General features: G+C 35.3%; 1 protein-coding gene and 2 non-coding genes across 3 annotated transcripts in view; 2 read left to right on the plus strand and 1 right to left on the minus strand.

The window, feature by feature from the left end:
- The window catches only part of LOC126976529 (uncharacterized), a 36,402-nt gene extending 29,330 nt beyond the window's left edge, over nt 1-7,072 (minus strand). Inside the window, exon 1 of the mRNA XM_050824909.1 lies at nt 6,817-7,072. Coding sequence (XP_050680866.1) covers nt 6,817-6,992 — 176 coding nt within the window. The 5' untranslated portion in view covers nt 6,993-7,072. The remainder of the gene's footprint in view (nt 1-6,816) is intronic.
- Nucleotides 6,733-6,804, plus strand: Trnae-uuc (transfer RNA glutamic acid (anticodon UUC)). The gene has a single exon. It is a non-coding gene; the product is annotated as a tRNA-Glu (tRNA).
- Nucleotides 7,073-7,497: 425 nt separating the features above from the next.
- Nucleotides 7,498-7,571, plus strand: Trnan-guu (transfer RNA asparagine (anticodon GUU)). The gene has a single exon. It is a non-coding gene; the product is annotated as a tRNA-Asn (tRNA).
- The last annotated feature ends 10,125 nt before the right edge of the window (nt 7,572-17,696 follow it).

Raw genomic sequence — 17,696 nt, forward strand, 5'->3', positions numbered from 1 at the left:
TAAAAAGCGTATTGCTACGAGGTTTCACAAGGGGGAAAATATAAAAGCAAGCGACAAAGAGACAGAAGTTCGATGCGTTAGAGAGACCAGATCCGCGACGCTACCAATAAAAACGTACACGAAGCTATACACATTGACGAAGACCGCAATAAATGGAAAGCAGTCGCCAGGAAAATTATTCATGAGTTCCCGACCCTCAGCTATGAGGAAAATGGCACAAGGAGAAGGAGGAGACGAGGTTTCACAACATCATCTACAGAGAGTCTCTTCATACACTTCGGCTCAAGTCCAACCATGTCTCACGCAGCATAATAACATGTTTGCACTTTTCAGACACCCTGTGAAGCTTCTTTGGAGCTATGAGCATTGAGCGTACACTTTGCCATGTTACTTATTATAATTACTCTTCAGTTGTGAATATTTTTTATGAGTAAAAAAGGGTGATTATGTCCTTTAAGCTCGCGAATTTGGACAGCAAACATTTTGATCGAGCCATTGTCTTTAACTGTTAGGATTTATTCAGGGCATATATCCTGTATATCGTTGATATATATATCAACGCATCTAACTATATAAAAATTCATTCTTTATACGATCTGCAAGTAATTTTAACAATTTAATTGACTTTTCTGACTTCAACACGTTTATTATATTTAACTCTAGTCTCTAAGCCTAACACAATTAAACCATTACTATCAAAATGTTGGTTTAGTAAATTATAATGTAAGTTTGAATTAACTATAATTCTGACCCAATGTCCTGACTATTAACATTATTTTATGTTCATGCCCTTAATTTATGTTCGTTAGTAGTTTAGAGTAAGAAACCCCATTTAATTAAGTATTTCCTTTAATAGATTTATTATAGATTTTTTAAAGAAAATAATGTGTATTTTACTGATAAGTTAATGTATTTTAATTTACTGTATGTAACATTAATTGCTATTGGTAATACATACAAGTGAAAACTTTAAGTTTTCCGAATAAAATAAAATAAGCACCAAGCTCCAGGTCGTCTTTCAGGGAATCTTCATTTCACACGATGATTTCTTGTTTTGCTTTCTTAATTCTGGCATTAACATTATTTTGAGTTATTTTATTGTCCTCGATAGAGGATGTGTTGGTAATTGTTATACCTATTCATAGTACGATATATGGACATACTACTGATACGACAGCATTTGAAGTGTATTTATTGAAAATTATCGACATCGTCAAACTTGGCTATACCCACTTTGTGCAAGTCAACTGCAATTCTGATTCAAACAATATGCGAAATGGCGGGAAATATTAGAGGTCTAATAAAATAAACACGTTCTAAATTTGAATTCAAAAAAATAAAATTAGAAGTTCTTGAAGTTGTGACAATATTTATCGTCCAACTATGTAGTTAGTTAGGGTATGTCTTATTTTTGCGAACATTATATAAGTTTATGGAATAGTAATTACAAGTGAAATTAGTAGGAGCTGAAAATTAATTCGATGTCTTCAGGCGGCTGCAGTACCCCGTGCTAAAATATTTATTTAACGAAAATGTTTTTCCCGCTGATAAGTAATTAATGACGCTTACTTTAAGTAAGTTCATCAGAAACAAACAGTAATTAACAAACACGGTGTAACGAACAACATCATCTAACTTCGAGAATCCGCGGGGGGCTGCCGCGCGGGGGGCGGGGTGATTGATGACGTCACGTAACATGCTCCATACATTTTCCCGCTTTAGGGAATTTGCTCTTAAAATAATTAAACGAATCGCTTATTATAATTATTTATATCATGATAATTATTTTGTGAGTTGCAACGATGTGGATTGTATCACCTGTGACATTTCGGATTAACTTAATTCAATAAACTCATTATTAAAATTTACTTCGTCTTATTAATATCAATGGCTAGGTGTGAAATATTGATATATTTATTTTTGCCTTTCTAAGGTATATCAATAAAAATAATAAGGTACCTAATCCTATCCACTATATCTAAGGTAATATAAAAATAAAAACGAATTAGCCCCATAGTATTTTGAATGTAAAACTAGCTAACGCACACATTGACAAACCAAAATTGATGAACATTATCGGGCTGTCCGGTGAGCTATACGCCATTACGCTATAACTCTATTATTAATATTTATATTAGCTATACGCTATTATTATACGGTATATTCTACGTCTATGTTATACATGTCGTAGTCGTAGTCATGGTAACCAAAAGTCACGAAAGTATAGTTCCAACAAGGTTCCAACTGATTATTTTTTAACCGACTTCATAAAGAAGGTGGTTATCAATTCGATCGGTATTACACCGATTACTCTGAGATTTATGATCCGATTTACGTAACTCTTTTCTTCTTTTGTTTGATGCGAAATAGATACCATTTGATCCTATAAAAATTTTACATAGTTTGGCCCAGTATTTATAACTGAAAATAACCAAAAATTTAATTTAATACACCTCTTATGCAAACCTTTACCTTTAATATTAATAAAATACTATTATTTGTAAATGCTGCATATTGATGGCTTTGAAGTCGGTGCCAAGCCAAATGTAATAAAGGTACCTCTACACTCACCACGCGTGACTTTGAGCGGGATAGCTTCGTCTAGAACAAAACAACCCATGCGGACAGACACGCGTGGCCAGATAACCTAAATAATTACAGTAAGTAAGCTGTTTATAATATTAAGTTTTATTTTGTTTAGGGCTTGGCACTGACTTAGGACCTATCAATGGGTAGCACATATAAATAATAGTATTTTATAAATATTAAAGGTAAAGGTTTGCGAGATGTATTAAATTAAATTTTTAGTTATTTGATACTTTTCAGTTATTGAAGTCGGTTTTTTTATGTTTTCATATATTGCTGTCCTATCCCGAGTGGCGATAGTATCTATGGCATAAGCAAAAACTAAAAAAAACTATGCACTTTGCGACAGGCGAGCAATAGACATGCGATCGGCTTGCGTAAGAGCGCTTTCACACTACATCCGATCCGTACCCGTGAAAATACGGTCCAATGTAGTCGTAGAACTATTTCTATGGTAGTTTACGCACTAGATCCGGCTTCCGTCATCCGATTTCTATCCGTCAACCGTATAAATAGTTATACGACTACTTCCGACCGTATTTTTACGGATACGGATCGGACTCTGATCGGACGTAGTGCCAAAGCGCTCTAATACGAATTGTACTGACATTTTGCGAGTTGCTGCCGCATTGCTACCTACTGCTGTCGCTACTGCAGCCCGCTGATTCTATTTCATTTATATAAATGGAAAACAGAGTTTACTTATTTTACTAATATACTGAAATGTATCACAAATGTTGACCGAATTTGTGGAAATACTACAGCAGATAAATTAGAAGCAAATCCATTATAATTGAGAGAGATATTGAAAATATAGCCTTAATAATAACAGAAAAAGATTACAATAAACGCGAGCCATAAATATGGTTTACACAAAGCGAGAGGAAGTGTTTAGCTGTTGGACTAGACGATATATTATCAACGACGAGATACAACTTTGCTTGCTCCCCAGACCCCGGCTTCAATAGTGAGTTATTCTTCCAATATATTTACAAATGGGAGTTCACTAAAGTTTTCGCATAACTTGAGCGAGTTTCGCTTCAGTAGAGCTCCGGCCATTCGCTACTTTAGGACCACATGTTTCTCCCTTTAGCATATTTATATCAAAATTATATTATAATCTTCTTCTATTCGTTTTTTTTATGATAACGGGACGAGACGATTAGGACGTTCAGATGATGGTAATTAATACGCCCTGCCCACTACAATGATGAAACTGTGTATAACTCATTTATTAATTTAAAAAAAATGTTTAATTTGTAACTTATTGTATATAATACCTAAAATTAATTACTTCCGTGCATGCTGTGTTTATTTGTAAGTAATCACTACATTTAGTTCCTAGTTTTTAGTTCTACTTTTTATATTTGTGTGTATTATTGTAAGTGATTGTAAATAAACCTAATCTATACTATATATATATAATATTATAAAGCTGCAGTGTTTGTTTGAACGCGCTAATCTCTGGTACTACTGGTCCGATTTGAATGATTCTTTCAGTGTTGGGTAGTCCATTTATCGAGGAAGGCTATGTTTTTTTTTTTCAAAATTAGGGATCCGTAATAAAATTGCTATTTTGTAACACAAGGTGTAAAATCGAAAACCTATTTTTGCGTGCGCTGCAAAAACTATTGACAATAGAACAAAATGATGTACAGGCTATAATATAGGCAATATTTTATTACTTATAAAACTATCGCGTTTCATTTCACTAGCTACGGCGCCCTTCAGACCGAAACACATTAATGTTTACACATTACTGCTTCACGGCAGAAATAGGCGCCGCGAAATAGTTGTGGTACCCATAATCTCGCCGGCATCCTGTGCAAAATTGCCTCCCACTGGTACACTCCCACCGTTTCGAGAGTTATTCTAATACACGAACAAAGCCACGGGAGAGTGCTAATAATAAATATAAAAATAGCCGCACCACTAGGAGCTCAGAGCACTGTCTTCCAAGCAGAGTGCATGGGTATCATAGAAGCGGCCACAGCTACTTTGGCACTAAAGGTAAAGGATTACTCAATCCGCATCCCCTCAGATAGCAAATCAGTACTACAAGCTCTACAAAGCAACACTATCACCTCAAAGCTAATATACGACTGTCACCAGTATCTGACGGAGTTATGTGCAAATGGCAACCAGGTAACTCTTCAATGGATAAAGGGTCACAGTGACTCACGCGGCAACGATGCTGCGGATGAACTGGCCAGGAAAGGCTCGGAGATGATAGCAATAAGACCAGATCCAATCGTCCCCCTCCCCTCTAGATGGCCTACAATGGTCATACGAGAACATACCAAGGAATTACAAAGTAAATACTGGACGGAAGTGAGATGGTGTAGACAAGCAAAAGAGACCCTACTCCAAGTAGACTTCAGGCTCTTTCGTAAGCTACTAAAACTCCCACACCAAAGATTACGTAAATTAACCCATGTTATAACGGGCCACGGCCCTTTTAACAAACATCTGTTTAGTATAGGTGTCACCGACAGCCCGCTGTGCAGAGCCTGCATGGAGGCAGAAGAGACGGCCGCACACATCATTCTGGAGTGTAGGAGTGTGGCCACTTACCGGGCCAAACACCTGGGGTCACCGAGGACTCTCCCCGAGGTCATGGGTGACATCAGAGGTTTGATTAACTACCTTGAGGAGCTGGGATGGCAAGATTAGCCGCCCACCTCACCACGTAAAATAGGCGCGCCATAGTCGTCGAGTTGCGGATAGTAGCCCGTGATAACCTATAACCTATAGCGTACGGGTCACCTGGTGTTAAGTGATCACCGCCGCCCACACTCTCTTGCAACAAGAGCGTTGCCGGCCTTTAAGGAAGGTGTAATGTATACATTAGCTAGTGTTTAGCTATTTAAAAAACTAAGGAGCTTATTCCAAACGCGGCTGAGTGTTGTCGACTTTTCAATCAAAATCGGTTACAATAACAATAGATTCCCTTTCTTTTTCTATCTTACCGTACCTCCGTTAGTGTCCGGGTCGTCTCCTTACCTCAAATAGTATGTACGAGGGGAACGATGCGTCAACTCGTGAACGGATGCTGCCTGTGGTGCCAGGTCGACCTGTTATGAATTTGTTGGATAAAATTACTAATTGTGATAGTAATCACGACCGTCCTAACACAAACAATGAATTCAAGCTCTAAAGATTGATGCATCCAATATAAGATTATTTATACATATACAGTTAATTCGTTCCTAATTTTTCTGAAATAATTTATATAATTTAAACACGATTCATATATTCGATGCTGTAATTTACAAACTAAATTGTTATGTATATTACAGCCATTGTAAAATACTCTCTATGATTGAAAAGTGTGGCTGTTGAGTTTCTATTATGTTCTTCTCACGAGCTCAACTTTTTACAAACATATCGTAAATTCAGTAATTTGACTTTGACTTTGACTTAGAGAAGTTCTTATTTCCCGCACGCTTTGTTTGTCTTGAAGCTAACAGCTGTTGATGTATTGCTGTATTGTAAGTCTATGGCTAAATCTAATTTATTGGATTGAATGTAGTGTTCAGCGCCATCTGTTGGTAGTGTAACACTATACAAACAAATAAATTTAATTATTATTGAAACAGCTTAAATTATACGGGCGATTTTATTAGTTCCGTATTCTGAATTCTCTAGTTATATTATAGTGTAATAACTGTGTATCTTAGAAGTTCGAACGTGTTAGATGATTAAATTAGATAGATTACATTTCATAGTTGAAAGTTTAGAATAATCAAGAATACATAATTAGTAAACGTAGCGCATAAAATACATAGTCAGTGAGGTAGAGGCGGTTCATTAAGCAAATTATAAGTCTCGCCTAATCTTATTTGCATCTCAAACATTTCCACCTAAATGTATAGATGTGCATTTATTTATATCGTGACAGAATCAATGTTATTATTTGTCTACCAATGTGTACCATGAATGTGTACATGAAAAACGTTATAGTATGAATATAATATACTTTTTTGTGTTAAGTCGAATTAGTTTCGTAATTTAAATTTTACCACAGTAGTCGACTGTAAAGGTTGCCAAATGCGTAGCTCAGGTAAAATTCAAAATATTAATTAGGAACTAGCACTAAAATTGTTTGTGCAATATTTATATAATTATTTCAACATAGTTGTCACCTCCCGTATGGTCTAGTGGCTAGGATACCTGGCTTTCACCCAGGAGGCTCGGGTTCGATTCCCGGTACGGGAAATCTTTTTTTACCTTGCATAGAGTATTATTTTGTGCGCGAACATTTTTTCTTCCGATGTTCCTAGGATGAAGACTATATCAGCAGATTCTTGGTCGTCAGCCAGTTTTTGAAGGTCTCGCAGTAATCCAGGCAAACCCGCGCGCTCTACTGAAGCTGCACAGCATGTTCCAGTCACACGATTCGACATTATCACCAAAGAAACACTTGGGCTTTATTAAAATAAAACTTATTTACACACTATTTAGGTATATCTATATAAAAGAATGAAAGAATGTATCAATCATCACAATCGATGCTAAACTTAAATTTTTTGTATGTAAATCAAACGGTCACTTAGTTTTATTTGTTGATAGCGCGGACTTTGACTTATAACAAATATATTTTACTCTAATAACGGTGTCTAATAATCAATAATAAACTACACTTATTTTGTAAACATAACCTCAAACGCGAAACTTTAACTTAACTCGGCTTCTCCGAGAACCAGGTACTATTCCAAATAGTACATTCAATCTTGGGCGAACAAAGGAATATAAGCGCTATGTCAAATTCTACTAAGAGTATTTTGCTTAGAAAATCTGTACAAAAGCACAAAACGGGTTTGTGATTTCGTGAAATAACTGTGTTTTTATCTCTTTCTTGTTAAAAGCTTGACTTGATTGTAATAGATAATTTTCAACATGATACCACATGCCTCCGTGGCGCAATTGGCTAGCGCGTTCGGCTGTTAACCGAAAGGTTGGTGGTTCGAGCCCACCCGGGGGCGATATTTTTTTCGTGTATCATTTTAGATATAGATATTTAAGATATTATGTATAGCGGTGGTCATATTGATTCATAATCATAATAATTATGGTAATATAAATTATAATTAAGTGTTTTTTATGGAGGCTTATTTATCAAAAGTATCGGTGCACGTTTCGAAAAATCTTGACTCCAGCAATAAAATCATGTATATAGTTTTTTTTATATATGTATATTTTTAAATTATATGTGTATGTTTATTTATTTTAAATAATCTTGAATTGATCGAGCGAATTAATTGCGTGTGAAATTACGTAATGTAAGGTGGCAGATTATCGTATCGTCCCCTAAAAATGTACCGATAGGGTTGTGGTAACTAAAATATGAAATGAATACTTTTGATTGGGTTTTGCTAAACATCTAAGAAAACTCCGTAAATTCTTTTAAGATATTATGCTGGAACTAATTTAGCGCGAAATATCTTCACTATTGCAGCCTTTTAAATATTATTAGGAATTAAGATGATAGTTATTTATTATTATATACCTATTTATAGGATTTTGCCAATAGTTGAATAAGTATTTATACACACATTCACATGTTAAGTAACGTTATAAGAAAATAATCAACAATAAACAAGCATTTACTGCGCAATTTTAAATTTGGTAAAACTATGATTGAACGCCTGTTTTGTAAACGTAGCAATATCTCTCAACCGCTGGATCACGGCACGCACATGTGCTCCATGTTTGGTGCAAAAGTTATTTTATAGTTATTTTATTGTTCCTACGGAATTATCATCGTTTTAAGACTAAAGTAGTTTAAATAAAAATAAATTAAAAATATACTAAAAATACCCATTAATGGAAAAAAAATATTTTCAATAAGTAATTGAATTTTATTTAAAAAATAATAATAATAAAAGAGGTTTACAATAAGTACTTAATTTTATTTTATTATAAAAAATAAATTATAAAGAGGTCAGAGAAAAGTCTTTATACATAATAATATTATGGTATGTATGTATGTATGTATGTATAAACGTATAATAAAATCTCTTTGGGTGTACTATTTGTATTTGTCTGTTTTGTGGCATTAAAAACGTTATTTTTAAACCATAACAAACAAATTAGTTATAAAAGGCATTTATTTTTTCAAAATTGATTCGTTTGGTTTTTTTTTTAATTTGAGTTAAATATGGTTTCCCAGCAATAATTCATTATTATTTGATAGTCCAAACAATGAATCTAATGAATAAGTTCGATAACTTTTAAAAATTACAACAATTAACGAAAAAATGTAATGAAAACCGGGAAAAATTTCGATGTTTGGGCGCAACACGAGCTTACTGAACGAAAGCTAATGAACCGTAACTTTTTGAGGTTCTTTATTAAGATGTAAACTGAACCGTTTTGAAGAGATTGATGAACATGATGATGATGGTTGATGACAAGTAAATCACCTAAGAACGTCCGAAATCGATTAACTTTGTTGGCAAAACCTGAAATTTATAATTTAGAAAAAATATTCGATTGTTTAATTTAAATTTCTACAAAAAATCTACTATCGAATAAGTCTATTAGCCATATGCTACAACCAAAATCCTTAATGTACCTATATTTGATTAAAATCATCAAATATCAAAATGTATAATTTCATTTTTTATAATTTTAGCTTTACCTGTGTACCGCAGCCCGAGATCGTAGTACTTAGCCATCTTGGTGTTACAAATGTTTCTACACCGGTATTGGTTAAATAAAGCATTTGAAAGCCCCATTAACCTTGAACATAAATAGCCAACCCGAATTATAAAATAGAGTCAAGAGCCGTTAGGGCATCATCGAGACCGTATCTAGTCAGCAGCGGCGGGCAATAACAAACCGATGGAATTATTGTCTGTAACTTCGTTATTTTAACAGAAACGAGAGGTGACTCGACAGGGCCGCATTCTGTTCACAACGGGCCCTGGATTTGATTTGAGGCCCTCCCGTTGATATCAAACCTGATAAATTAAAAACGCGGTTTCTTCTTTATCTTGTTTTTATTTGCAATTTTTACTTCAATTGTCTAGTCACTATGATAATTCAACAAAGGACTCATGGATCCGTAGAGTCTCGGCACACAATTGTTTTTAGTATCATTTGTATGTTCTTCATGATTCAGCAACATGTGAAGAAATATGATATTAAGCGAAGCTTGTATTTAGAATCCTTGAGGTGTCTAGTTGAAATATACATACCCTATATAGGTAGGTATATGTTATAATACTTATTTTTCGATTGATAGTATTTTATTTCTTGTAACAAATTCTAGTAGGCTTCATAAGATACATAATAGCTTTAAGGGTAAATGTATACACTTTTATAATAAAGTCCCAGCTACTGTTCAGGCTGTATCTATAAATAAATTTAAATGTTTTATGAAAAAATGACTCTGTCGTCAATCGTATTACTCCACAGCTGAATATCTAAGTGATCGGACAGCCTGGGACTCGAATATGATTATTATAGCGATAGAAATGACTGTACAATATTGTATATTTTTATTGAAAAGAGCGCAAAAAATGCTGGTAGAGTGTATTGCGCCGCTACTTCTCTCTCAGAGCGCCATTTGTTTCCTATATTAGAAATGACATCAAAAAGAATTCTAAAGGAATCAATTTTGAAAAAATAAATGCCTTTTATGCCTTTTATTGTAGCTCGTATTAGACTTTAGGGAAATTGTGCTGTACATGCCAAGAATACCCCATTGGGGCTCCGCTACGTTTGGGGCCCTTGTATACGTTAACAGCCTCCATTGGTAGACAGGCAGTTCGTACCAGCGAGTACCAGCGTGCAGCTGCGAGCGAGTAGCGACTAAAGTAAGGAGACGTGCATGCTAAACAGACTATCGCCAGCGCGTTAGCACTGCTATAACTGTCGGCCGGTTAACGCGCGCTACAACTGAACAAACAAACACACTTAAATTATGATTGCTCCATTAATCGCCTGCATGTAAACAGAAACAATGCTTTATTACCCACACTTACGGTTGAATATTATAAACTAATCGGCTGTTACCGTGATATTGACCAATTGATTGTTTAAACAGCCATTTCTAGGTAGGGCTGACGATGGAATTATACGAACAGGATAAAATTTTCACTTGACGCAGCAATGGTTACATTAATGTACTGTATTTTACATTGATCTTTGAGTTTGCATGTTTGAAAACAACTGGTTTATAACTTGGGGAACGACTGGCAATTTGATTAAAAATCTTTTAATTTTTTTTTTTTGGAAAATAAGGGACGAGATGTGTAAGACGTTCAGCTGATGGTAATTGATACGCCTTGCCCATTACAATGCAGTTCCCCTCAGGATTCTTGAAAAACCCCAAAAATTCTGGGCGGCACTACAATTACTGCGCTGGTCAACTTGAGACATAAGATGTTAAGTCTAATTTGCCCAGTAATTTCGCTAGCTACGGCGCCCTTCAGATCGAAACACAGTAATGCTTACACATTACTGCTTCACGCCAGAAATAGGCACCGTTGTGGTACCCATAATCTAGACGGCTTCCTGTGCAAAGACGCCTCCCACTGGTAGGAGAACCAATTTACCAGCGCGGCTATAATGCTCGCACACCTCAGTGACTATAGGAATCAGACAGGTATTATTTTACTTTCAGCTCTATCAAGTGCTATATAAGATCATCTTAGATGGGCTAGTGAAGGCCGCCTCCAAAACAACGATAGTACATGCAGAAAATCAACAGGCTAAGAGTCCCACGCTCTGTCGCTTTACATAGAGACTGGCCACCGGCCTTCCAACAAATACATTTATTTAATTACCTAGAGAATGATTATGTTTCTTCGAGGATTGGTAAAGCTAGACCACCCATATGGCAATCACTTAATTTAGCTTGGAGAGTGGTGATTCCGTTTGAATTTGACCCACCGATCGACCACCATTTACGTACCATCTTATGAAAAGTATGCTCAGTACATGACAATCATGCAGATTCAACATCCGAAGTCACTCTTTAGTTAAGTTTAGAACCAATAGACTCGCAATATTGAATAATTATGAGCTTTTTCATTGAGATTTTAGAGCAGACCTACACTTACCTTGACTAAAAGATTGCGTATTATTGTGCGCAAAACTAATATCTATCATCGTGACACTCTACCTAGACGACAATCCTTCATCACACATACTTGAAGCCTCTCAGAGCCGATTGATCGTAGTCTAACAATTTTGAGGTAGATCACCAGCAGTTCAGACTTGAGCGACCCTGCTGCTTCGTAATGTTGAAGGTTACAAAAGCCATGCACTGACTCTAGTTCAATATTAATCGATGTCCTATAATCTGTAGGAACGCTGCAATAGCTCAATGAAAAGCAGATCCAATGCCGAAACTGGATTAAAACAAGTGCGTGGCCATCCAAGTAAGTCATATCATCCAAGGCATGACAGATTAGATTCTAGGCAAGCAGGTATTTGTCAATGTAACAGTTTGTAAGTTGAATTCAAATTCAAGTAATATTTTTATTCAAAATGGGATTTAGAATCACTTATCGAACGTCAAAAACAACACCCATTCGAAATTGTATGCCTCAGACCTGAAAAGAACGGTCGCAAGAAACTCAGCGGGCTAATTATTTTCCTTAATTTAGATACAATATAATATGTAGTAGAGTACAATAAAATTTATAATTACATAGCCTGAGGGCATACGCTCCATTTCCAGTCTCTGCCTTTTTCTTTTCTTTATTGATTTAGGGGCTTTAATCTAAGTACATTAAAAATACAAAAGAAAAACAAAATTCTTAACTTAAAAAACTAAAAAAAAGTTAATAAAAGGAAAAGCAAGTTATAATTGTGTTCAACAAATAAGACTTATGGATTCAAACAGACTTATGGCATCCTTAGATGCAGGGCGGGCAAGTTAATTTACAGACATGCCCGTATCAGTCTGTGTCGAAATCATTAATGTTATAGTAACCTTTAGCACACATACGTATCAACCAATACTTTTGAACGCAAAGTAACAGCACCTTCAAATAGGATTCGATGGTTGGCGGTGGTTGGCAGCCCTGGTCGTGACTCGCGGAGGCTGCGGTCTACACTAACCATGCTCAATGGATGTTGGGAAACATTACACGTCATCTGCATATTATGACTTTAATTTAAGGCGCGGTCATGCCCCAATATCCACAAAAATTGGTTTCTTAGAGAGTCAATTACAACATAACGCAATGAAAATATTCCGACGCAAAAAATACAGTGAACAAGGAAGGACTTAAAGAAAATTTTGAACCGAATAGAATATTTCTATCTATATAATTTGAAATCTTATATATAAATTCTCGTGTCACAATGTTAGCTACCTTACTCCTCCAAAACGGCTTTACTGATTTTTACCAAAATATGCATATTCAGTTGCTTCCGAATCGGCTACTATCTATTTTTCATCCCTCTAAATGTTTAGTCCACCCCAAATTTTTTTATTTTATTTTATTATGATTCAGCATTGAAAAATACGAAAAATTTCGCCATTCAACGATCTACAACTATTTTTGTTTCATGATTTTTATATTATTCTGTTCCATCCACCAAACCGATATAGGGTTGCAAGATGTCAATCGAATACAATAATTGTAGTACGATATATTTGGTAGGTCTGAGAATCGGTTGCATCAAAATTTTAATATTTGATTTTTTTTAATGTGTTATCTGGCAATAGGACGTTTGCTGGGTCAGCTAGTATCCAATAAAAAATGGGAAGTTGCTTCCTAAAAATAAACATTGGAAACAAAAATCTTCGAATTTTCAGCGATAACAACATTCTTTTTTTCAAGAATTTAATAGAATTAGTACTTTTCTAAAACTTAACCGAACAATTTTTCAATTTAATATGTAAATTTTGAATAAACAAAAGAAAATCAGTAAAATAAATGCCCATTTGCAGCTTAGCCACATTATCAACACAAACATTGTAGGGTTGGTTGTAGAGTATACAATAGTAGTCAGTCCGCGCCCTAAATAACGTAATATTGACACACTTTTACACAATTTATCTTGCTTCAAACTAGGCATAGCCTTGTACTATGGGCACAAGACAACCATATATTTGATAATATACTTACTGAAACATACATAAATACTTATAAACATCCATGACTCGGAAATAAACATCCACTTTAATTATATAAATGTTTGCACATACTGGGATCCGAATCCGGGACCTCTAGCTCAGTAGGCAGGGTTTCTAACTACTGAGCTATGAGGATCGTCAATGAGAGGATTAGGCATAGACAAGATTTTTATCATAAGAGCACTGATGAGCTGGTATGGCGGCCATCTTATCTTATATCGGCACATTTTTGTACATATATTTCAGTTACTTGGTAATAAATCTGTCAACTGTTTCAGTAAAGTAAGCATAAACATACGAATGCGGTGATAAGGTCAAGGTGTCTGTTATGATGGCGTTACTTATCTAGTTTGAAAATTAGTTTAATTTTTATTTCACAACACTATTAAACACTATTAATTTAGAAAAAAAAAACGACAAAATCAACACAATAAAATATTCAGTCCCTTTGATACCTACACAAATTAATTAGAATGGGAAGACTATAGCAACTGGCTACTCCAAAATCTGTCTACTCCAAATGTCATGAGGGGCTGCTGAAAACAAGTGTTGTGTTGGTGTCTTCTGCACTAACACAAGAATATACTGAGTCAGCTCCTCTTAGCAGGGAATCACGCGCACACATTTTATTTTTGGTTTTTAAATTTCAATGTTATTTGTTACCTTATCAACACCACAATCACCTACCGGCTCATTTGATTCAGTCTCGTGCCAGATTTTGGCGAGACAATACGTCCTGAGGATGCCTCGTGTAGAGGCGAAACACGTGTCGAATAGTTTAAAAACAAATTTTGCCTGAATTAACACTAAAGAAAACTTAAATCATTTGTATAATTATGGATTTCCGCAAAGTAACGCCTAATTCAATAAAAAATTGTTACCTTGTTTAATTAGCATTTTAAGGTTTTAATTAATATTGTAAATTGTTGTGTTGTGTGTTTTTTCTTGCTTATAAAGTGTTTTCTATTCTAAAGCAGATACAGAATCATATAATATAGCTTGCGTATGGCTTACATTAGGCTTGCGTATATGCTTTTAGTACTAGAATTAATATAATAATAATTAGAAGTAAAAATTACCCTTATCTTCAAAGGTTCTTTACAGTAACGGTCATAAATTAACAATTTAGAAAAGTTTTATTCTAATCCTGGCGTGTTGATATCTAATCATTTCTAAGACTGAGTTAATAATACCACAAATATTGGTACTGACCATAGACTTAAAATAGACTAGCGAGTAGACGACGTGTCCGCTCGATAATGCATGACCAATTTTGATCAGTCAATTAGTTAGCTAAGGGCAATATTTCACTGGGACACCACGGTGGCGCAACCAGTCGCCACTACCAACAAAATGTGTACAGTTCTATAGAAAGTTCAGGGGCGTGCATTGGTTTTCTTGCAAGGTAGGCACTAAATAAGGACTCCGTGACTTACATAACAGTGAGGCACCAAAACAAGCCATAATGAGATTTGCCATCGTCTGTGACAGATCAGTTTGCGTCGCAATAAAATATTTTAAAAATGCCGTCGTGGATTGTAAAAAAGCGTAAAAACAATAATATAAAAGTATTTGTGGATATATGATTATTTAAGGGTCAAAAAATTGTGTAACTGGTATACCCCGTAACCGCACACACACTAGCATAAAGGTGCTCCACTTGCTAATATCACGGCGCGGAGTCCTTCTTTTTTTACTAGTCCGTGGGTAGTCACTGTGGATCTAATTAGTCGTAGTTGAGCTTAGGAATATGCAAAGATTGCTTACCGTAGGTAGGTAGTACCTAGCGTAAGGAAAAATTTTAAGCAAGTGTTCAATATAAGTTTGCTTCTAAAATAACGGAACCAAATTAAACTATATCAACTTTAACACTAGTACTACATTTATTTTGGTTTATAAGGAGGTAGGCACTGCCTAATTGACTATATGATATGCAGCATGAGAGAGTTACTCACCTGGCGTCTGTTTGGTTGCGTAGTCAATATGGCGCGACCAGCTCGGCCGCGGTGAAGCGACTGGTTGCGCCACCGTGGTGTCTCGGAGCAAATATAGCCCTTAGGGTTATCTAGTATAATGTTCAAAATACTTAAGTAAATACCAGGCTGACTGTTACGACTTATTAATCAAAATAAGTTACAGTAACAACAGATTCGCTTTCCTTTTCTATCTTAAGGTATCGCCGTTAGATATGTTCTTCTCTCTCGCAAGCTTTGTGTGTCTATACACTATTTAATTATAAGTCTATGGAAGCGACCACAGACCATGGACATCCAATTGAGTGATTGTACCAATGTACACACGCCATCCATCAGTGTCAGTACCTCTCCCCCTTGATATAACGGTATTTGCGTTGCTCTGTTCAGAGCTGATAATCCGCGTTCAATGCGAGGATTATTTCCTTTTTACATATAGATATATCGTTGTTTGCTAACACGTGTACTTACAGTCGGCCGATTACGATAGACGCTTGTAGCTACACTGATACATAAACATTTTGGTAAGTTAGCAACTCATAGTTAGAGGATCGCTTTGATTTTGACTTTATTCTAAAACAAACATCCAAATGAATCTTCTTGAAAGTATTCTTCTTGAAAGTTTTTACGGCACCTAGCATACAAAAATAAAATACTTAAAAAAGTTAACACCTACACCGATCTTCTAAAATTTTACAAAACGTTGTCACTGTCTGATCGCAGGGACTTAATTGATCTCTCTTTCCTGAAAAATTTTATAGATGGAGGGGTCGATTGCCCAAATCTGTTGAGTAGGGTTCAATTGGCGGTACCAAAGAGTAATGCTAGGCCATTATGAACAAACTAACGTACAGGCCTAGATTAGCTAGATCGAATTTAGGCAGATCCGCCCTCTTGTGTAGAAAAGTTGTCACCTACAATAATTTGGTTAAAAGAGGTGGCATAGATATTTATCGGCACTCTGCCCCATGTTTCTAAAAAGAAGTCAAAAAAAAATATGAAAGTACTGCAAGATGGTTAGTCATTGTTCGTAGTTATTGTTTTTTTTTCTTTAGTTTTTCTTGTTTATTAAGTAAGAACGTAATAAGTAAAAAGTTTTAGTTTAACAAAAATGTATATAATATCTATTAGCATGTCAAGTTAGCCTATAAGTGGAGTGTACAGCATTATAGAATAATTTTTAAATGTATCCGTAGATTAAGATAGTTGTATGCATGTTGGCTTCCTAATAAATAAATATATAAATTTATACGTCTAGATAGAACCTCTTGCTGGTAGACAAGCGATGAAAACAGTCCAGGTTTATTACTGTAGTGTGCGTGACAAGCTAAGCCTTACACTCGCGATTTGTATGACATTTTGTGTGTATGGTATGTCACCAAAACCGAGAGAGCCGTAAGGCACACTATGCCCTCACCAAGTTATGACCCTTATTTTGTTCATTTGATTGTTTATTTTGCATTGTCTTATAGCTTGTTTTAATAGATTTCAGATTCATTCACTCAAATCATCCTAATTATAAGCAATCTATTGCAACACGTAACACAATGCTTAGAAAGACGCGAAAATGATAGCCGCGAGATAGAAAATAATCACAAAAACCATATACCCAGGTTGCCCAAAAGCTGTCAGAGTACAGAGGCTTGGAAAATATAATGCCAATAAATCACGCCCATTAAAATATGTTTTTCCACATCAGAAACAGCAATAGCTATATTGGGAAATAAAAATAATATTAAAATAGACGGTGTTCGAATTTACTCTGACCAGACTGTAAAACAACAGAAAGGAATGAAAAACCTTGTATTAGAATTGAAAAACAGACAAGAAAAAGGCGAAGAAAACCTGATTATAATACGCCTTGACAGAACGCTGAACGCCAAAATCATGCCGATCTGAGGCATACCGTGCGATCCGAGTTTCCCGGAACGGATAGGAAGATTTGTATATTGTCCAAGGAATCGATGTTCATAAACGACGAGCGCCTTTCGAAATTTTATTATGGTTAAAGAACTTTATTCTCATTAAGAACAGAA

Source organism: Leptidea sinapis, chromosome 41, assembly GCF_905404315.1.
Source record: "Leptidea sinapis chromosome 41, ilLepSina1.1, whole genome shotgun sequence".
In the NCBI taxonomy this organism is placed as follows: domain Eukaryota; kingdom Metazoa; phylum Arthropoda; class Insecta; order Lepidoptera; family Pieridae; genus Leptidea; species Leptidea sinapis.